At 39.7% G+C, this 22,978-nt stretch overlaps 1 protein-coding gene across 6 annotated transcripts in view; it reads left to right on the top strand.

The window, feature by feature from the left end:
- The window catches only part of LOC145540833 (uncharacterized), a 355,745-nt gene that overhangs the window by 178,683 nt on the left and 154,084 nt on the right, over positions 1-22,978 (top strand). For 4 of the 6 annotated variants that reach the window (XR_014078587.1, XR_014078585.1, XR_014078586.1 and 1 more), the window contains one exon: positions 8,651-8,709. Coding sequence is in view for 1 of the 6 variants with exons in the window: in XM_081576012.1 (XP_081432138.1) it covers positions 8,651-8,709 (59 nt within the window). In the remaining 5 variants the exon portion in view is untranslated. Of the gene's footprint in view, positions 1-8,492; positions 8,565-8,650; positions 8,710-22,978 lie in introns of those variants that run through there. The other 2 variants (XR_014078589.1, XR_014078588.1) reach the window with 1 other exon arrangement.

Raw genomic sequence — 22,978 nt, 5'->3', positions numbered from 1 at the left:
GAGTCTCTTAGATCTCCTTTACTGGCAGGTAGTTGCTTTACCACTGTCGCCTCCTGGAAATCCCTAGGTTACCATAGTGCTCACTTTGGCACCTATCACAGTTTCTTGTAATTGTCAATGTAGTGCTTCCTACATCAAAAGTATTAGCTCTCAACCTTTCCAACTTTGTCCCAGCTACTCCAGTTACGTATGAGTGATTTGTCTGTGGCTGATTTCACTCTCTGCACAGCTAGAGATATATTTGTTTTAGACAAATATCTTGAGCACCAAATGTCTCTTCTCCTGAGCTTGGTGTGCTTCCTGCCTTCAGCAAATCCTGGGGCTAGAAATATACTAAGCTGGTTTATGCTGGCTCTCCTCCAGTAACTTTGTGGCACGGGATACCTAGATGGAAGACTCATCTATTTATCCCAGCATCCTAGAAAAGAACTTGGCACACAGCACATACTCATTGAGAAACCTGTATGCAGGTCAAGAAGCGACAGTTAGAACCCTTTATGGAACAACTGGTTGTTTCAAGATCGAGAAAGAAGTACCACAGGGCTGTCTGCTGTCACCCTGTTTGTTTAACCTATACGCTGACTACACCATGAGGAATGCCACGCTGGATGAGTTACGAACTGGAATCAAGATAAGTAGAAGGTAGAAGTAACCTCAGATATATGGTGGATACCACTCTAATGGCAGAACGCGGAGAGGAACTAAAGAGACTCTTGATGAGGGTGAAGGAGGAGAGTGAAAGAGCTGGCTTAAGGTTAAATATTAAAAAAAAAAAAAAAAAGCCAACAACTAAGATCATGGCATCCAGCCCCATTGCCGCATGACAAATAGAGGGGTAAAAGGTGGAAGTAGTGACAGATTTCCTCTTCTTGGGCTCCAAAATCACTGCGGACAGTGACTGCAGCCATGAAATCAGAAGACGATTGCTTCTTGGCAGGAAAGTGATGACAAACCTAAACAGTGTGTTGAAAAGCAGAGACATTACTTGACTGGCAAAGGTCTGAATAGTCAAGGATATGGTCTTCCCAGTGGTCACTTACAGTTGTGAGAGCTGGACAGTAACGAAGGCAGAATACCAAAGGATTGGTGCCTTTGAACTGTCGTTCACTGGAGAAGATTCCTGAAAGTCCCTCGGAGAACAAGGAGATCAAACCAGTCCATTTTAAGAGAGAGCAACCCTGAATATTCACTGGAAGCACTGATGCTGAAGCTCCAGTATATTGGTCATCTGATGTGAACAGTTGACTTGTTGAAAAAGTCCCTGATGCTGGGAAAGATTGAGGGCAGAAGGAGAAGAGAACATCAGAGACAGAGATGGCTGCACAGCATCACTGACACAATGAACATGAATTGGGCAAACTCCCGGAGATGGTGAGGGGCAGGGAGGCCTGGCGTTCTGCAGTCCATGGAGTCATAAAGAGTCGGATGTAACTGGAGACTGAACAACAACAACAGTGGATGAATAGATCGGTGGGTAGAAGAAAGGATGAAAGGAAGGACAGGTGGAAGGAAGAATAGCAAAGTCAATGACAAGATTAATACATATATTCTGGAAATAATGATAATCAAAGTTATGCTAAAAATACAGTTTTTTTTGCCTGCTTAATAACTACAACATGGGCATTTGGAAAATTCAATATAGACAAAACTAAGTTTTACAACAAGTTCTCTGTCTGAGTAAAACTAGTGCTAAATTACTATTGTGTTTCCACGTGCTTGAATTTCCATGCATATAAGGCAAAACATATTTTCCTTAACAAAATTCTTGTAAGTATATTCTGATTTATAGCATCTCTGCTTTCTCACACTTAAGTTATACCATAGGAGGTTTTTCTTCTTTAACATGATGTGAAGTTTACTTGTAAGACATTATTCTTAATGATTCATGGTATTCTATTGTATTGGTATAATCAGTTTTGTGTAATTTTCTATTCTTTGACATTTAAACTTTAACATTTTTTTTGTAAATTATAAATAAATAGGCTACAACAACTATATGTGCATATTTTAGGAACTATTGGGAGATACACACATATACACATCTATGTTCTATTGATCGATTGATTGATCTGTCTTCTATCTATATCTACATCATGCAGGTGAGTGCCAATTTCAGGGTATCTTTGCTTTTCTCACTTTTGGATACTTCTTGAAAGCAATGAAAAAATAAAGGAACACTTCAACTGTAATAGATTTTTCATACATAAATTACTTCAGTGGCAAGTTGTATGAATAGAGTAAGACCACAATTTTCCTAAAATTAAAAACTCAGGAATCATTAGATTCCTCCATCTTCCCCTTTCCTGACATTAATGAACCCTTGAGTCTGGTCCAGCTACCTTTCATAATGTGGCCCCCAAGCCTGTCTTCTTCTCCAGCCCTCCTGGCACTATTGTAGTTCAGGGACCCTGCTTGCTCTCCTGAGTCATCCAAATTGCTTTTTGTCAGGGCTCATTACCTACAATTTCTCTTTTTAATCTAACATTTCCCATGGTATTTTCCCTCAAACACCGGTGCCCATGGGATACATGATAAAAGAAGTTCCACGACAAGTGAAATTATGAAAGCTCTCCTATTTTGTCTTCCTGGAGATTCACTGAGCGTATCAGTGTATTAGATGTTGTAGCACATTCTATAGCTAAATCATCAAAACAAGAAAAAAATCAGTAAGAAAAAGTTTAATTGGCTTGGTTGAACCTAAAATTTACTAACCTTTGTTCATTCATTCTTTCAACAAATATTTATTGTGTAACTACTATTTCTGATGGCCGTGTGTTTGTGTTTATAGGTTTGTAACTGAGACACCTTTTAACGATCAGTTGAACTTGTGCCTTAAGAATATATTTTGGGGAATACTTTTACACTGAATCTTTCACACAGCTGATTAATTTTCTAAAGATTATATAAATATATATATATATATATATATATTTATATACAGTTGTTTTTGTTTAGTGATTAAGTTGTATCCAACTCTTTGAAGCCTCATGAACCACAGCACACCAGGCTTCCCTGTCCTTTGCTATCTCCTGGAGTTTGCTCAAGTTCATGCTCATTGAGTTGGTGATGCTATCTAACCATCTCATCCTTTGCTACCCTCTTCTCCTTTTGCCTTCCATCTTTCCCAGTATCAGAGTCTTGTCCAATGAGTCAACTCTTTGCATCAGGTGGCAAAAATATCGGAGCTTCAGCTTCAGCATCAGTCCTTCAAATAAATATTCAGGGTTATATTTGCTTTAGGATTGACTGGTTTGATCTGCTTGCCGTCCAAGGGATTCTCAAGAGTCTTCTCCAGCATCACAATTAAAAAGCATCAATTCTTTGGCATATACGTGTGTGTGTGTGTGTGTGTGTTTATCCTTTTCAACTATAAAAAATGTTAAGAGAGATTAACTCTCAAAAAGAGAGTTCTCCAGTACAGTATAAACTCTGTATCCCTACCATGGTATTAGAGACCTTCACTGCTATCTTAATTATAATTTTCCAGTTTTCAGTTGTTCAGCTGCTCTCCTGAATCACCAGAAAATGCAAGCATATCAAAGTTCTCTCTCTTATCTGCACATGCCATAGATTTTCATCTTTCCATGACTTGATTTCTGATATTTCTTTTGTTGATCTTCTCTAGTGGTGATTGTTGATTTATCTCCAACAATAAATATCAAAATCTTGCCCACCTTTTCCAGGAGTCACTGCTTTTCTTATCTTTCAAATTCTAACTATAATGGCATGTCTATGAAGCATTTTCTAATGTCCTAGGAAAGACTACTCATTCTTTCTCAACAGTCTCCAAGGTTGGCAGGCTAGTAACCTTTATCCTTATTTTCTGTATGAGGAAACTGAGGTCTGAAGAGAGAATTACCAAAATGATGGACTAAACAAGGAGAAGAAGCAAATTTACCTGTTTGCATAGTAGTGGACTCTCTGCATATGCTATGGTCTTTGCTAACACATAATAACACTTAAGGAGATCAGAGATTAGAGAATGAAGCTGGCGAAGGAAGTGAATATCTAGGTACTTTCTGGAATCCCCAAGACGGTGAAAGCTTAGATCAGACACAAGAGGCTTTAACTAAAGCCTGAAATTGTTTATGTCCATCAGAATTGCGTCTGGTACACTCTGTTCAGATTTTCAGGGATTTAGGTTTTTAGCTGGCAAAGGAATTTGTATAAACCCAGGAAATGGGGAAGGGAAAATAGAGAAGAAGCCAGCTAATCAGAAGCTATTAAGCTCATAAATAAAGATTGGCTGAGTTACAGTTTGTGGGGGAGATATTAGTTTCAGCTCACTATTCAGTAACTATTGACCTTTTAGATTTCCAAATTAGCTGTTGACTAATTTACTTAGGCCAAGAGTTAAATTTACCAGGCTCTGACAAACTATAAAAATCCTAGAGGTATGCTTGATAAATGCTGTTATTAACAGTTTGCATTTTCTTTACATATATTGGGTTGAACAAAAAGTTCTTTTGGGTTTTTCTGTAAGCTGTTACAGAAAAACCCAAATGAACTTTTTGGCCAACCCAATAATAATAATATATTGAACTATTTTGCATATGCCTGCTTATTTGCTAGAATATCCTTCATTATAATGGACATGAGTTTGAGTAAACTCTGAGAGTTTGTGATGGACAAGGAGGGCTGGCGTGCTGCAGTCTATGGGGTTGCAAAGAGTCAAACATGACTAAGTGACTGAACTGACTGACTGATACCCATTTAGAGAATGGAAAACTAAAATGCAGACATGTCAAGTGGTTCTCTGAAGTTGACAGGAAGAGCACAAGTTAGGATTGAAACCCTATATTCTAATTTCTAGTGATGCTAAGCTGGAGCATGGTTTGACATAAAGAGATCATGAATCAGCAGCTATGTCTGTCTTTAGGACCTACTAGGTATTGAGGAGGCAGAGTGATTCATGAGACAGAGAGAGGGGAGGTATATTCAGAGAGAATGCAGTTTCCGTTGGCAAGTTGAACTGAAACTCTACAGACATGACCTTATGGGAAGAGGGCAGGGGTCGCACTCTGTCCCCTTGGCTTGCTCTCTTTTCCCTTTTGACTCTTGAATCTTGCATTCTTTTATTAGGAACGATGACATTACTTGGTTATCTGCACAATGGTCTAATCTCTTTCAGCACCTGGTGCTAAGATAGATTTGTCTGGAACATATTGGGAAGGTTTTGATGTAAACTTCAGTGTGTTATTATCTATGGGTGGTTGGAGTTTTTAAAAAATTATGATACATATTCTGCATTTTATCTGTGCAGTGTTATACATGTTCACTATCTTAATTACTGATTTCACACACATTTACTAAAAACTTTCTCTGTGTCAGATATTGTAGCTCTGAGGTACATAAAAAAGGTAAAGTCCTCAGCATTGAAGGAGCAGAGTCTAGCAAACATAGTGGTAAGATAGATCTCTCTGAGGGATCCTGGAATTCTTCAGTAATGTCTTCACCCACTAATGGGAGAGGGATGTTAACATCTACTCAGACCCTCTAAAGACCAAGCACTGTCCTCCTAGAAGTCCATAAGTCTCAGGTTAAGGTATTCTGGAGCAGACACTCATTGGAATGTGTAAGTATTTATTGCTCTACAACATTATTCAGAGCAGTGGAAATAAAACAGTAATATCCCAATGATTGTTGTCAGTACACATCACTACTACCCACTTCTAAGTGTCCCTTGTATTGTGGAGAGAAAAATAATCTGCATTTCCTAGAAACCCAAGACTGATATGGTCCTAGATTAGAGTTGAACAATGGAAAGAAGGGAAGAACTCTTATTATCTGGGATAGTTGCAGCTAGATATGTTAAAGTGTCATAATATTTACAATAGCTTCCCAGAAAGCTTGCACAAACTTCATACACTCACTGCTGCAGAATGAGACAGATGCCGGGCACTTCCTAGAGATTCCTGTGAAATCCCGTGGGGACATGGACAAGGTTTGAGAACCACCCACTTCCGTGAGTCAGGATGAGTTCTGTGACAGCTTCCGGACCTCTGCTCCCTTAGCTTCCAGTGGTTCGGTTACCCGTTAATTTCTACGTTAGACACTCTTACATGGAAGACACAGGGTCGCTTCTGTTTCCGCAAGAAACAAAATATATGGAGTCAGTATGGTCTCTCACCTTTGTTCTCTAGGGTGCAAACATTTTTCTATAAAAATCCAGATATCAAATATTTTTAACTTTGTGGAGGAGTCTGTCCCTGTTGCAACTATTCAACTTGCCATTTTATTGCAAAAGCAGCCTTGGCAAGTATGTAAACAAATGAGTGACATTGAGTTCCAGTAAAGCTTTGTTTACAAACCAGGTGGCAGATGGGATTTGGCTCAATGGCTATAGTTTACAAACCTCTGCTTTAGAGGTTTGAGCTAATCATGTTAATTCATGACTTATAGTCTTCACTGATACAAGGACTTTGGCTTGATTTCTTAATGTTTCTTGACGTTTATAGTTCTTATACATCTATTCTCTACTTCTAATTTCCTATGCTGATAGACTGATAAGTAGATAGGAAAATGGATAAATACAAGGATATATATAAAATACATGTATATTAGTCCATTTTAATATATTCAATATAATACTTCCTTTCTTTGCATTCTTGAAAAATGCTTATAATTTTATTGCACATATTTTAACTGAAGTTAAATTTTATATCATGTTCTATTTCTTTCTTCATACAAAACTGTCTTTAATGGTCTTTCTTACTGTAAAGTGTCCATCTAGATCACTACTTTTAACTGATGACTAGCACTGCATGATGGGGGTGGTAAACGTTATTAATGTTCATCAATATGGGGTTCCTGTTCCCTGGGTCATCAGTGATCAACTGCAGCCCTGAAGAGTTTGTACAGACACTCACTGCACTCTGCAGGAGTGAAAAATAAATGTGTCATTGCTCATTTATTACCATGGAATTACCTAGCTATCCTAGTATGTTGCTCTAAGTACTGAATAGATATGCTGTAATATACATCTAAAACATGACATCCATCTACTGTCTTATTGATGGAGCACTGGACTGCTTAGATAACAGCACAGTGATGGAAATTACAGTTTCTGGAACCTAAGTCCCTGAGTTCAAATTGTAGTCCCACAACATACTAAATATATAATTTGAAGCAAGTTTCCTTACCTTCTTTGCTTCTGAGTCTTCATGTATAATATAGGGATATTGCTAATGCATGGACTTCCCAGGTGTCATAGTGGTAAAGAATCCACCTGCCAGTGCAGGAGACACAGGTTTGATCCCTGGGTCGGGAAGATCCCCTAGAGTAAGAAATGGCAACCCATTCCATTATTGTTACTTGGAAAATTCCATAGACAGAGAAGCCAGGTGGGCTACAGTCCTTGGGGTTGCAAAGTCAGCCATGACTGAGCGCACACACACACACATTGCTAATGCATATTTTATAAGGCTAGGCTCCTCATTTTAGCGGTTAGTTTGCTTGATATTTAAGAATATAAAGAAAGGCCCTATCACTTGAGCTATGATTTGGGGAGCAAAGGGGGTGGGATGTTGTCAGGTGTGTGGGCCAAAGTGATTTTCATGAGGTCAAGTTTTATTACATTATAGTTTCATTTCTTACAAATCATAGACATATATAACTAAAAAATGATTCGATTATTGGAACTGTATTTTAAAAATTTAAAGTAATGTTTCACATTTAAGAAGTATATATGTTTTTAAGTAAAAGATTAAGCTGCTTGTCACTAAAATGTTCACATATAGGATTTAACATCTAGGGCCTTTCCATCGTAAATGTTCTGTGCTTGCAGGGGATGAGCAAGTCAGGCATTGCTGCCCCCAATTTGCAGAAAAGGAAAGCTTTACTCAGATAGATGAAATCAGTTACCTAAGGTCATGTTGCTCATCATAACAGAACAATATTCAAACCTCTGTCTTCTGGCTCAAAGAGAGTAACCACTTGTTTTCTTTGGTCCAAAGCGATAGGGGAGTCTGTTTGGGAAAGTAATCCGGCAGAATCTGTTTTGACGGACATTTACACAAGAACTCTGGAAGGAAGACATGCTGAATTCTAACTAGGCTGTGGTGAAGATGGGGGAGCTGGGGGGAGGGGAAAATGACAAGACAGGAGTGTGGAAGGGCAAAAACTGCCAGGGAGGTGAGAAGAGATGCTTCCCCAAGGATAGAAGGAAGGAAGGTTAAAGGCATATTGATCTTGAGTGGGAAAACATTCTTCTCACTTTTCATCCTGCCTTCAGATCATCTGGCATCAAAAAAGGGTCTGTTACTGAGCTCAGCTTTAGAGATGGCAGAAGAGATACAACAGCCAAACAACCATTTGCCGACACGGAGGGCACCAGAGTGGTTTTTGATGATATGAGCTGAGCTGCAAGGTAGAGGCGATATGAAAGCTGATAAAACACACATCCAGTGATAGACAGGCAGCAACCAAGCTCAGGCATCCTGTAAAAAAAAAAAAAAATAAGCCATTTCCTGACCTGAAATGAGGCTGGCTGTCTTTTCAGAAGAAGCTGCAGAACTACCCAGGTTGAACTCAGGGGAGCAACAGAGCATATTACAATTTTCAAGGTGCTTCCCCAACAATTGCCTTGTAGGAGTCTCAAAACTACCCTGTGTGTGTAGGTTGGGCTTCATTTATGATTCTTATTTTACAGACAATGAAACTGAGGATGAGAAAGGACAAGGACACGGAGCCAGAGAAGCAATGGAAGAGGTAGGAGAAATCGTGGCTTCCCCATAATTGTCTGACTGTCTTCTCACCAGAGCACATTATACTTAGCCAAACTGACTTTTCACAAAACAAGGTTGACAGCATCCCCATAAAAATATATATGAATATATCTTTCAATCTATCTTAATTATACATTCATGTGTCTTCATGTCCCATTTATCTTTATAATCTATCACCTATGATCAATTCATATTACCTATTAACATTTGTATAATTGGCTGTACCGATGTATCTATAATTTTCTATGTGTTTTGCCTCCTTGTTGGTCATCTTTACATGAATACACTGTCTGGTGTGATGTATGTATGATTCATTACACCATAAGGAAAAGCTTACTAGCACTGAAAACATCAGTGAAGGGTTATAAACTTTGTATTCTTTGCATTGTCTCACTGACTCAATTTAAGCTCTCAGAGCCTCAGTTTTGTACCTGGCCAAGTAAAGATAGAAAAGACAGAGATGCCTGCCTCCTAGAGCTGGGAGAGATATCATAAAATAGTGGTTATAAGATGCTGAGCATAGTCCCTGGCTCATAGTAGGTTCACGAATATAATTGCTCCTTTCTGCTCACTGTCACCAGAACTTTAATATCCCTCCTGGCCATCTAGTTTTTGCACTGATTTCAGTTGGTCTTAGTTTATCTTATATCTGAACTTCAATGTTATACATCATGTGAGTGGATTATGTGAGCATTTGTCACACAGATGGTTCCAGGGATTGTTCATTTTAGATCAAATGCCATGATTTGCCAATCCAGCTGTAAAATTCCTTTTTAATATTATTTATATTTTATTTATGTATTAATTTGGCTGCATGGGTGTCTTAGTTGCAGCATGCAAGATCTTCATTGTGGCATGTGATATGTGATATGTGAGCTCTTAGTTGTGGCCTGTGGAATCTAGTTCCCTGACCAGGGGTCAAACCCAAACCCCAGCATTGGTAGGATGGAGTCTTAACCGCTGGACCACCATGGAAGTTCCTGTAAGACTCTTAGAGTTTCAAATTTACCATTTAGGACACTAAGAAGTAATTCTCAACCCAAGTAATTCTAAAGTAATTTTCAAGTAATTCTCTTCTGGATTATCTAAAGAACTCCTCATAGGGTTTTGCTTATAATCGGTGCCAAGTGGATATTTGATAAATTAAATAGAGAAGGAGTTCCCAAGTAGCACTGTTGAGCCTAGTAGGGTTTGGGAGTTAAGGCACACAGGAGTTAATTCTCAATGTACATGGAAGAACTGGGATAGCAGAGTCGTCTGCAGTTTTAACAGAAATTGTGTTTATTCATCCTTTCAATCTATATTTATTGAGCAACTAATCTATGTTAGGTCCTGTGAGATATGCTAGAATACAAAAGTGAATCAGACATATATATGCAGGCTGGAAGAGTGAAAAAACAACTCCATTCTATGGAATGTGAAATGTATGCCTGGGAGCTTTGGGGGCACAGAGGTAGTAGACGTCTGGTATTTGTCTTCCAGTGTTTCTTTGCACCTCCCTCTGGTAGCAGTACCCCCTTACTTTGACAAGCTGAATATCTATCACTCTGTGTAGTTCAAGGCATTCTTGTGACCAGATCTGGCTAAACCCCTCTTCTTGACCATAGTCATTGACTCAAATAGGGGCATGTAATCCAAGGTGATCCAATTAAAGTCCTTCCCTGGAATTTATGAGCAAATGCTGATAGATTATCTTTTTTTATGTGGCTGAACTTGCTTTAAAAAAAAAAGTCAAGAGATATATGTTGTTTGCTGCCTCTACTCTACCCACTGCATAGAAAACTTAGTAGTATAAGAAAAAGAAGTAGAAAAATTGAGTGATTCAGGTAATAGGAATTAAAGAAAAAAAAGATTCTGGGTAATTTTTAAGTCACACTCCCTAAGACCATCTGTAACCAGTTATATAAGCCAATAAGCTCTCACTTTTGCACAAAATTTGAACTTTTTATACATACATTGTCATATAGCCGTTCTGTTACTCTAAGTCTGCAGTCTGCTACACCATTTAAAGCCATTTTGTTTGTATCATCTTGTGTAACCCTCAAGACAATATTGCGGAGAAGGCAATGGCACCCCACTCCAGTACTCTTGCCTGGAAAATCCCATGGACGGAGGAGCCTAGTAGGCTGCAGTCTATGGGGTCGCTAGGGGTCGGACACGACTGAGCGGCTTCACTTTCACTTTTCCCTTTCATGCATTGGAGAAGGAAATGGCAGCCCACTCCAGTGTTCTTGCCTGGAGAATCCCAGGGACGCGGGAGCCCGGTGGGCTGCCGTCTATGGGGTCGCACAGAGTCGGACACGGCTGAAGCGACTTCGCAGCAGCAGCAGCAAGACAATATTGAGACATGTTGATATTGCATTGTAATTCTACCTGATGAGAACTCTGACATCAAAAAAAGGAATGAGGTAGCTGAGATGGGTCAAGTTGATTGTGGTTGAAGCTGAGAGAGAAATGAAGCTTTCTGATACTTTAAGCAGAGTTCTCACCGTATTTGTTTCAGAGTCTGATTCCCAGCCACATATTTGAGCATTCAGTTATGATTCTAATTGGCCATTTGAAGTTTATCACAGTATGCAACTGTTTCATACTCAGCAGGGCTGAGATAGAGATCACTGGGTTCTTCAGTGTCACTGACTCTATGTGGGGGGATGTGTGTGTGTGTGCTCGTATGTATGTGTGTACTGTGTCTATTGCCCTTACTCAAAGAATTCCGTTAAGAAATATGTTGGAGGGTATTGATCAGTGTCCTGTGGGTAGATTTCTATGCAAATAACCACTTGGTAATGAGACTTCTTTTTTCTTGCTTAAAATGTGACCTGTCAGCCTTAAGTTGAAACTGGTTGATGCAACTAGATCACATGACCTCAGGTTGACTTTAGTTTTGGTGCTATATTTGAAATATAAGAGCATGAAATTTGTTTCAGCAATATATTTTAAAGGTTTGGTGAATCACTTGTTTCTGGACAACTCAGTCTCTGAATTCCTGAGCGTCCTTGAGATACATAGTCAGCCTAAACCTGACCTGTGTTGAAAAGAGGCCAAGTACCTGACTGCAAATGATGTCAAAGTGCTTTTAAGTGACCTCAGTCCTGGAAAGGAACTACTTGAAAAGCTTATTTTTGATCCATTCTTCCAAATATGCTATCTGCAAATCTTTTGTTAATTAGACTGTCAAAATCTTGTTAAATTAGAACCCATCCACAGAGATTAAGTTTTTTATATAGTTTTAAAAATGTGTATATATTTATTAAGATTTTAATGCCATTATCTGTATTGGATGTGGATGTAAAGAGGAGTATTTGCTGGTTTGTTTGTTAGTTGTGAGGCTAGTACATAAAAGAAGAACACTCTTGGAAAGATTGATTTTTTTTGCCAATCACAACCTTGTCTAAGACATCATTTAAAGTGCTTTTCACTGACCCTTTTGAACTATCCAAGTGATGACATCGATCTAAAATTGAACAGAAAAGGTTTGTGTTATATCAAGAATGTGTATGATTACCGGTGTCAAGTTTTACCTGTTTCCTATCACCTTCCTTGAAATCAAAGTCCAAATGTAATGCTAAATCAGAGGCTTTTTCCCAAACTTATTTCTTGAACACATTATACCAAAACTGCCAGTCATTGAATGATAATTGTCTGTTGAACACTTGGCTGATTTCTTTTATTTGTTATCTCATGTATCTCCTTCTGGGAATTTTATTTTTGGCTTTTTTATTTTATTGTTTATTAAAAACATATACATGTTTATGGGCTTCCCTGGCAGCTCAGTTGGTAAAGAATCTGCCTGCAGTGTGGGAGACCTAGGTCCGATCCCTGGATTTGGAAGATCCCCTGGAAAAGGGAACAGCTACCCACTCCAGTATTCTGGCCTGGAGAATTCCATGGACTGTTCAGTCTATGGGGTCACAAAGAGTCGGACACAACTGAGTGACTTTCGCTTCACATACATGTTTATGGTTTGAATAAATGATCATAAAGTTTTATAATAAATTCCAGCAGCACCACACCCTGTTTCCTATTCTTATTGCTCAAAAGCAAACTCATCTCTTAAATTCATTGTTAGCATTATTTTTTGTTATGTAGCATTGTGTTTCTAAAGATTATCTTCCTAGTAATATTGTTTGATTTGCCAACTTTGGTAATGTTTTTCTCCACACTTACATCATTCCATTAAACAAACATAATTAATTTAAACTTTTAATTTAAACAAAATACCAGTATTAATATTATCTATTTATACAAATGAACATGGAATTTACTTTTCCTTTCTTGAATGTTTTTGGAGTATATTTTTACTAGATTGTGTAATTGACTGTCTTTACTTTCCTGCTGCTCAGTTGCTGCTCAGTCGCTTCAGTCGTGTCCGACTCTGTGCGACCCCATAGACGGCAGCCCACCAGGCTCCGCCGTCCCTGGGATTCTCCAGGCAAGAATACTGGAGTGGGTTGCCATTTCCTTCTCCAGTGCATGAAAGGGAAAAGTGAAAGTGAAGTCGCTCAGCCGTGTCCGACTCTTAGTGACCCCATGGACTGCAGCCCACCAGGCTCCTCCGTCCATGGGATTTTCCAGCCAAGAGTACTGGAGTGGGGTGCCATTGCCTTCTATAAATTTACTATCATTGTTACATTGATATATTCTGATTTTTGTTGCTTTTTATAGATGATCTTCCCCATCCATACTGGAAGTTTCTAGAATCTTCTATTTGCCCTTGGTAAAGATCAAGTTTATAAAGCTTATGATTATGTAGCTTATTGGGAATATTTTTTTAGCCTTTTTAAAAAATTTGCTCACTTATTGGGAACTTTTAAGCTGAGAATTCTTTTATCTGTTTAGCCCAACTAAAATAAATAAATTTATTTTAAAAAAAAATCCCCCCCAAATTTTTTCTTTATTTTTTTTCAAAAATAGAATTTCTATTATCTGTATATTGTTCCACATATGGTCCTTTAAGGTTCTTATCTTTTGTCTCCTACCATAATGATCAGGTTCAATCAAGAGACAGAAATCACACAGTAATTTTAACTGGGGTGAGGTGTTTAATATAAATAACTGTAACATAGCCTTGTAGTAATGGGAAATTGGTTTGATACTGGCATCTTTCACCTAGTAATATGTATTTAAGTCTCCTCAATGTCTTTTCATGGCTTAGTAGCTCGTTTCTTTTTTAATGCTGAATGATATTCCATTGTCTTTTGAATGTATCACTGTTTATTCATTCACATACTGAAGAACAGCTGGCGCTAAAATCACCCAGTTCAGATGTGGATACACAGAGAGGTCAGACCACTTGATTGCTTCCAATATTCACTAATTATGAATAAGCAAGTCTGCTTTAAATATTCGTGTGCAAGTTTGTGTGTGGACATAAGTTTTCAACTCATTTGGGTAAATATCAGGGAGTACAATTGCTGGATCGTAATGTAAGAATATTTAGTTTTGTCAGAGACTACCCAAACTGTTTTCCATAGTGGCTGTACCATTTTGCATTCCTAATAAATCAGAGTTCCTGTTGCTCCACATTCTCACAGAACTTTGGTGTTGCTGGTATTCTAGATTTGGGGCATTGTAATAGGCATGTAGTGGTATCTCCTTGTTTTAATTTGCATTTCCCTTAAGACCTACGGGGCTTCCCAGGTGGCACGAGTGGTAAAGAACCCACCTGCCAATGTAGGAAACATAAGAGACGAGGGTTCCATTCCTGGGTTGGGAAGATGCCCTAGAGGAAGGCATAGCACCTCACTCCAGTATTCTTGCCTGGAGAATCCCAAGGACAGAGGAGACTGGTGAGCTACAGTGCATGGGGTTGCAAAAAGTCGGGCATGACTGAGGAGACAGCATGCATGATGGCATACAGTGTGGAACATCTTTTACTGTGTTTATTTGCTCTCTGTGTATTTTCTTTGGTGAAGTCTCTGTTAAGGTCTATGGTCCATTTTAAGATCAAGTTCTTTGTTTTCTTATTGTTTAAAAAGTTTCTTTGTTTATTTTGGATAACAATTCTTTGACAGATGTCTTTTGCCAAATGTTTTCTCCTGGTCTGTGGCTTGTTTTTTTCATTTTCTTGATAGTGTCTTTTGCAGAGCAGATCCACACACTGTTTCTCTTTTGTGGTCTTTTTCTACTCTCTGTAAATTTTTTCAGCTTTAACTTTCAACTCTTATTGGAGGTATCACAAATGTATACATAATTTATAGGACTTCTTTCTTATATCTCATTGTTATTTTTTCATAGCATTCTTTTCTTTTTTATAGATACAACGTCTAGCTTATATTATTAATAAGCTTTTGGTGCAAAGTTTGATTTTATTGCTTGCCTTATCTATTTTCTTTCAGATTTTTCCCTTCCTATTTATTGGTTTAGCATTTTCTCCCTTTTTCCAAAGTTTTTCTGAACTATCAGTAGACTCTTCACTGCCTGTTATTATTCTAGGCCAATGAAATAGATATAAGCTTTGTATACATAGGAGAGCCTTTCCCAGTGGCTCAGCAGTAAGAATTTGCCTGCAATTCAGGAGACATAGATTTGATCCCTGGGTGGGGAAGATCCCCTGGAGAAGGAACTGGCAACCCACTCCTGTATTCTTGCCTAGGAAATCCCACGGACAGAGGACCCTGGCACACTATAGTCCATGAGGTCACAAAACACTCAAACCCGACTTGGCGACTAAACAATACCATACACAGCAGAAGCTTATCTTTGGGCTTTATATCAGAGTGAACGGGTACAAGTCACTAATTTTATTGATTGCAATAACCATATTATTTTTCCTAGAATTACTCAGTTTCCCTCCAATCTGCTGCCTTTGGTCTCTATGCAAAATTGCAGTATGGTTGATGAGAACTCAGGGGCTAGAGTGATATTCAACTCCTTTGTACACAGACTTTCAATCAGTGCCCCAATTTTCACCATCTGTGATATCTCTCGCCTTTATGTATTGACTTCTTAGGACAAATTAGTTTGTTTCTCATCAGTGTCTCCCTCTGCATGCACTTATTTTATAGATTCCGTTTATTTGTTGAATACGCCATCTTCAATTTCTAAAATTTATTGAAGTCTCTTTGAGTCTCTGGGTTCTTGTGCATTTAGATGATTTTTTTATTCTTTTACTTTTACTTGAGAGATGCATTTGGAAAGGAAAAGGTAAATGCATTTTCCTGTTGAATTTCATTTTCTAATTCATCAGCCTTATTGAACAATCATTTATTGAAGCCAGAATTCTTCTTAGAAATGTGCATGTGTGCTAAGTCGCTTCAGTCGTGTTCAACTCTTTGCAACCCATGGCCTGTAGCACACCAGGCTGCTCTGCCCATGGAATTCTTCAGGTAAGAATACTGGAGTGGGCTGCCATTTCTTCTTCCAGGGGATCTTCCCTACACAGGGATCAAACCAGCGGCTCTTAACGTCTCCTGTATTTGCAGGCAGGTTCTTTACCACTAGCACTACCTGGGGAAGCCCTCTTAGAAATGAGCGGGTCACAACTAATAAAGAAAATTGACCCTTGAACAATCTTGGGTGGGGAGCTATTGCACTGCCCCTTGCACAGCCCAAAATCCATGTATAGTTTATAGTCAGCCGTTTTTATTAAAAATTTATTCATTTTTTATTGATGGATAATTGCTTTACAGAATTTTACTGTTTTCTGTCAAACCTCAACATGAATCAGCCATAGGTATACATATATCCCCTCCCTTTTGAATCTCCCTCCCATCTCCCTCCCCATGCCACCCCTCTAGGTTGATACACAGCCCCTGTTTTGAGTTTCCTGAGACAAACAGCAAATTCCCATTGGCTATCTATTTTACATATGGTAATGTAAGTTTCCATGTTACTCTTTCCATACAGCTCACCCTCTCCTCCCCTCCCCTCTCCCCATGTCCCTAAGTCTATTCTCTATGTCTGTTTCTCCATTGTTGTCCTGTAAATAAATTCTTCAGTACCATTTTTCTAGATTCCATATATACGTGTTAGAATACGGTATTTATCTTCCTATTTCTGACTCACTTCACTCTGTATTATTATACAGATGGTTATAGATTCATCCACCTCATTAGAACTGACTCAAATGCATTCCTTTTTATGGCTGAATAATAGTCAGCCATTCTTATCCACTGTTCTCCTGTATCCATGGTTCTGCTTCTGCAAACTTAACCACAGGTTGTGTAGTAATGTACATTTACTACTGAAAAAATTCTGTGTCTAAATGGACCTGCACAGTTCAAAACTGTGTTGTTCAAGAGTCAACTGTGGTTTTACAAATTCATATTGAGAAAGTGGTAATATGGGACAGTGAGAAAGAATAAGTGAGTGAGAAAGAAATTGAATGAGTGAATGAAGAACAACATGAAATAAGAAATGATTATGTTAGTGGACAGCATGGTATGGTGGAAAGGACATTAGGCTGACAGGATTTTGTCCCAGGTTTATGTCTCATTATCACTCACCTAGAGCCAGACATCCTGGAATGTCAAGTCAAGTGGGCCTTAGGAAGCATCACTATGAACAAAGCTAGTGGAGGTGATGGAGTTCCAGTTGAGCTATTTCAAATCCTAAAAAATGACGCTGTGAAAGTGCTGCACTCAATATGCCAGCAAATATGGAAAACTCAGCAGTGACCACAGGACTGGAAAAGGTCAGTTTTCAAAGAAAGGCAATGCCATAGAATGCTCAAACTACCACACAATCGCACTCATCTCACACGCTAGGAAAATAATGCTTAAAATTCTCCAAACCAGGCTTCAGCAATACGTGAACCGTGAACTTCCAGATGTTCAAGCCGGTTTTAGAAATGGCAGAGGAACCAGAGATCAAATTGCCAACATCTGCCGGATCATCGAAAAAGCAAGAGAATACTAGAAAAACATCTATTTCTGCTTTATTGACTATGCCAAAGCCTTTGACCATGTGGATCACAATAAACTGTGGAAAATTCTGAAAGAGATGGGAATACCAGACCACCTGACCTGCCTCTTGAGAAACTTGTATGCAGGTCAGGAAGCAACAGTTAGAACTGGACATGGAACAACAGACTGGTTCCAAATACGACAAGGAGTATGTCAAGGCTGTATATTGTCACCCTGCTTATTTAACTTATATGCAGAGTACTTCATGAGAAACGCTGGGCTGGAGGAAGCATAAGCTGGGATCAAGATTGCCAGGTGAAATATCAATAACCTCAGATATGCAGATGACACCACCCTTATGGCAGAAAGTGAAGAAGAACTAAAGAGCCTCTTGATGAAAGTGAAAGAGGAGAGTGAAAAAGTTGGCTTAAATCTCAACATTCAGGAAACTAAGATCATGGCATCTGGTCCCATCACTTCATGGGAAATAGATGGGGAAACAGTGGAAACAGTGTCAGACTTTATTTTTTTGGGCTCCAAAATCACTGCAGGTGGTGACTGCAGCCTTGAAATTAAAAGACGCTTACTCCTTGGAAGGAAAGTTATGACGAACCTAGATAGCATATTAAAAAGCAGAGACATTACTTTGCCAACAAAGGTCCATCTAGTCAAGGCTATGTTTTTTCCAGTGGTCATGTATGGATGTGAGAGCTGGACTGTAAAGAAAGCTGAGCACTGAAGAATTGATGCTTTTGAACTGTGGTGTTGGAGAAGACTCTTGAGAGTCCCTTGGACTGCAAGGGGATCCAACCAGTCCATCCTAAAGGAGATCAGTCCTGGGTGTTCATTGGAAGGACTGATGTTGAAGCTGAAACTCCGATACTTGGGCCACCTGATGCAAAGAGCTGACTCATTGGAAAAGACCCTGATGCTGGGAAGGATTGCGGGCAGGAGGAGAAGGGGACGACAGAGGATGAGATGGCTGGATTGCATCACCGACTCAATGGACATGGGTTTGGGTGGACTTATGGAGTTAGTGATGGACAGGGAGACCTGGCATGTTGCCGTTCATGGGGTCGCAGAGAGTCGGACATGACTAAGCGACTGAACTGAACTGAACTGAACTTATGTCTCATTTGCTATAAAGGCCCAGGCAAGTCACCTTTCCAGCCTTATCTGAACTACCTCATTTGCACAGTGGATCAAGGAAGGTTGGGACTACAAACAGGAAGGATCTCTTCAGAACATATATACTTCTCTGCTCCTTATTCTCTTTTTAAAAATTAATAAATTCAAGTCTAAGGAAACAGATTTTCTTAAATCACTGACTTTCAACTATTGGGGAGACACAGATTCCAGTGAGAGCCTAATAAATCTTTAAACGTCTCTTTTTACAACAGTGCACATAAATACACACATAATCTGTGTACAATTTCCAAAACTCACATGAGGACCCCCAGGGGTAATGTTAATCTCAGAACCCTTGTCTTCCTCCAAGGTGACCTACGGCCTTTGCCTTCTAGAATGATCTGCTGATGTGTGTTACTTTGAGAATTTGAGGCTTCCCGAGACACAGAAAATAGCAAAGAGGAACATTTCCCTTGCATGCAAACCTTGTCATTCAGGTGAACCAATTTTCTCTTTGTAAATCAGGACATTTGCAAATGTTTCATTAGCTTTGGCCCAGATAGCTCTGTAACAAATGCATTTGCTGTGTGGTGCAGGTGATGTATCAGCACAAACAGCTCACTGGGCCTCCATTAATTATACACAGAGAATGAAGAGGCTCTTTAAATGGAGCCACAGAAACTCCATCTGGGGCAGGGGGAGTGCATTTGCCTGGGAAAGGAAAGAACTGCCATGTTGTAAGAATCCTCTGTGCTTTCTGATCTATTTGTTTTCAATAAACATGACACTGAATCATTCATTCTTTGTTTCATTCGTTTACCTAATATTTATCGAGCACCAGAAAACGTGCTAGATGCTGGAGATAAAATAATAAACAGAAGCAATATAGCCCCTGCCCTCATGGAACTAACATGTGGAGGTGACTAATAAAATAATCACAAACAAGAACATAAAGTTACCATAACTGTCAGGAACCATGAGAACAAATAAAGCAGTAGAGGAGGGTGCTGATCTAGCAAGGAGAAGTCAAGGAAATTTTCCCAAAGGGAGTGACTTTAAAGCTGAATTCTGGAGGACAAGTAAGTAAACAAGCAGAATGGGGGGAGTGGGGAGTAACAATAACCTGGTCTGAGGCACATGTGCAGTATTTGCTGAACAGAAAAAAACTTCAGTGTGGCAGAAATATAAAAAGACTATAATTAGAGGAGGCTTCAAAGGTACATGGGTCACCTATGCAGGGCCTGTAAACAGCTGAAAATGTGATTTTCACTGGGCAACAAAAAGCCTATAGGGCACTGAGTGTTAGACAGGGCTTCCCTGGTAGTTCAGATAGTGAAGAATCTGCCTGAAATGTAGGAGTAAGTGAATGAAAGTTGCTCAGTCGTGTCCGACTCTTTGCGACCCCATGGACTGTAGCACGCCGGGCTCCTCTGTCCATGGAATTCTCCAGGTAAGAATATTGGAGTGGGTTGCCATTTCCTTCTCCAGGGCATCTTCCCAGTCTAGGGATTGAACCAGGGTCTCCTGCATTGCAGGCAGACTCTACCATCTGAGCCTGCCAGGGAAGGAGACCCAGGTTCAATCCCTGAGTCGGAAAGATCGCTTGGAGAAGGGAATGGCAACCCACTCGAGTATTCTTGCCTGGATAATTCCACAGACAGAGGAGCCAGGCAGCTACAGTCCATGAGGTTGCAAAAATGTATACAGAAATTAATCAGAAACTTGTGTAAAGAATGTCTCTCTAAATATTGGTTTGTGAAAAGCATTTATTGAATGATTCCTATGTGTTCCATTAGACCAGAGATAGTTAAACTCTTTTGCCAAAGGACAGTTTGTAGAGGTTTTAGGCTTTGCAAGTTCTTGTTTCATTAACTTTAAAATAAAAATTGTTTTAAAAATGTCTAACGCTAATCTCAGCTCATGAACTGGGCAGAAGCAGGCCAAGGGCGGAATTTGAGCCATAGGCTGTGCTGTAAGTCTGCAAGTGCTTGCCCTGGATCATGTGCTCTATGAGGCCGCAGACTATATCTCTCTAGTTCAGTGTAGATTCTCCAGTGCCTATCATAGTGGCAGGCACATACTGGGTGCTTACCATCCATTTATTAAATTAAGTGATGCCTAAGCTAGGTGTTTTAAATATTGCATATCTATTTATGACTGAAACCAAGTGAGATGCTGGGATTGTTTTTCATTTTGTCATTGCCATCACCATTATTATTTCTTCTGATATTACTGACATAATGCAAATGACAAAAATATAGTTAAATTCACTCAAGATCAGCTAAATGACAAGAGCCGGGATTTAAACGAGGTCTATAAAATTTGTCAGCCTGTTTTGTTTCCTTCCAATCATTCTGTCTCCTTTGTAAACAACACACAAAGAACTACAGGTAACCTGTAAATGACAGAAGCATAACCTAATGTTATGGGAGCAATATCCTGATAACTGACACACAAGGAAGAGTACACTTTGGCAAGTATTGCAAGTAGATAAAGGCCATTAGTCAGGTGGCCAGAAGGCACAGGACATATGAAGGAGCTGAATGTCAGTGAGAATAATGGGAAGACAACCATAGAGTTGCATCCAATCACGATAAGAGCTGTGAAGGCAGAAGAAATCAGGGAAGTGAAGGCATCTAATAAAAAAACAAAGCAAAGAAGCAAGCTCTCTCATACTTGGCAAAGAGGACACCCCCAGAAGCGTGGGAGGCAGATATCAGCCCGAGTGGTGGATTGGGTGCAGAGTGTAGGGTCGGCATGGGGGCAGAAACAGCTGAGACTTGAAGACTTGAAATATCGAGTGCCTCAGCTCCTCCAGTAGACAAGGATGTTCCCCTCCTGATGTTGGTTTCAGTTATCTATCGCTGTATAACCAGCCATGCCAAACGACTTATGAACATTTAGAAGAAAGAACATCGCTTGATAGTAACAGCCTGGACTATTTTTTTTTTTAATGTAAAGAAGAGTTTGCAGCAGAGTCTAGAGGAAAATGGGCTTCCCCAGTGGCTCAGTGGTAAAGAATCCATCTACCAATGAATAAAATGCAAGAGACACAGGTTTGATCCCTGGTTCAGGAAGATCCCATGGAGAAGAAGATGGCAACTTATTCCAGTATTCTTGCTAGGATAATTCTATGGACAGAGAAGCATGGTGGGCTACAGTCCATGGGGTTGCAAAGGAGTCAGACACACCTTAGCAACTCAACAGAAAACCTGCATCAAAACAGCCTGTATCAAAAACAATAGCAACAGAAAACCTGGATAAATCTCCCCTTCTGCCAGAGCCAGCTTGGGCTGCCGTAAGACCATCACCTGGGTGCGTTAGACAACAGATAGTTATTTCTCACAGTGCTAGAGGCTGGAAGTCTGGATTGTTAGATCAGGAAGCCAGCATGGTTGAGTTCTTGGTGAGGGCAACTATTCCTGGGTATGTCCTCAAATGAATTTTCCTTGGTGTTTGCACACAGAGAAAAAGAACCCATCTCTCTTCCTCTTTTTAAAACGGCATTAATCTCAAAGTTGAGGTTTTTCTAGTAGTCACGTTCCAATGTAAGAGTTGGACCTTGAAGGCTGAGCACTGAAGAACTGATGCTTTCAAATTGTGGTGCTGGAGAAGACTCTCGAGAACCCTTTGGACTGCAAGGAGAGCAAACCAATCAATCCTAAAGGAAATCAACCCTGAATATTCATTGGAAGGGACTGATGCTGAAGCCAAAGCTCCAGTACTTTGGCCACCTGTTGTGACAAGCCAGCTCATTGGAAAAGACCCTGATAGTGGGAAAAGTTGAAGGCAAAATGAGAAGGAGGCAGCAGAGGATGAGATGGTTAGATAGCATCATTGACTCAACGGACATAAATTTGAACAAACTCTGGGAGATAGCAGAGGACAGAAGAGCCTGGAGTGCTGGAGTCCATGGAGTTGCAAAGAGTTGGACATGACTTAGGGACTGAACGAGACTTCCCTGGTGTCTCAGATGGTAAAGCATGTGCCTACAATGCGGGAGACCTGGGTTCAACCCCTGGGTTGGGAAGATCTCCTGGAGAAGGAAATAACAACCCACTCCAGTATTCTTGCCTGGAAAATCCCATGGACAGAGGATCCTGGCAGGCTACAGTCCATGGGGTCACAAAGAGTTGGACACGACTGAATGACTTCACTTTCACTTAGAGACTGAACAAGAATAACAGAAGCTCACCATGAGGCTTCCACTCTTTGACATAATCTAACCTTAATTATCTCCCCTGAACCCCACCTCCAAATACCATCACGCTGGAGGCT

Source organism: Giraffa tippelskirchi, chromosome 1, assembly GCF_054371585.1.
Source record: "Giraffa tippelskirchi isolate mGirTip1 chromosome 1, T2T-mGirTip1v1.2.pri, whole genome shotgun sequence".
NCBI lineage: Eukaryota > Metazoa > Chordata > Mammalia > Artiodactyla > Giraffidae > Giraffa > Giraffa tippelskirchi.
This window is presented reverse-complemented; position numbering and strand designations above follow the sequence as displayed.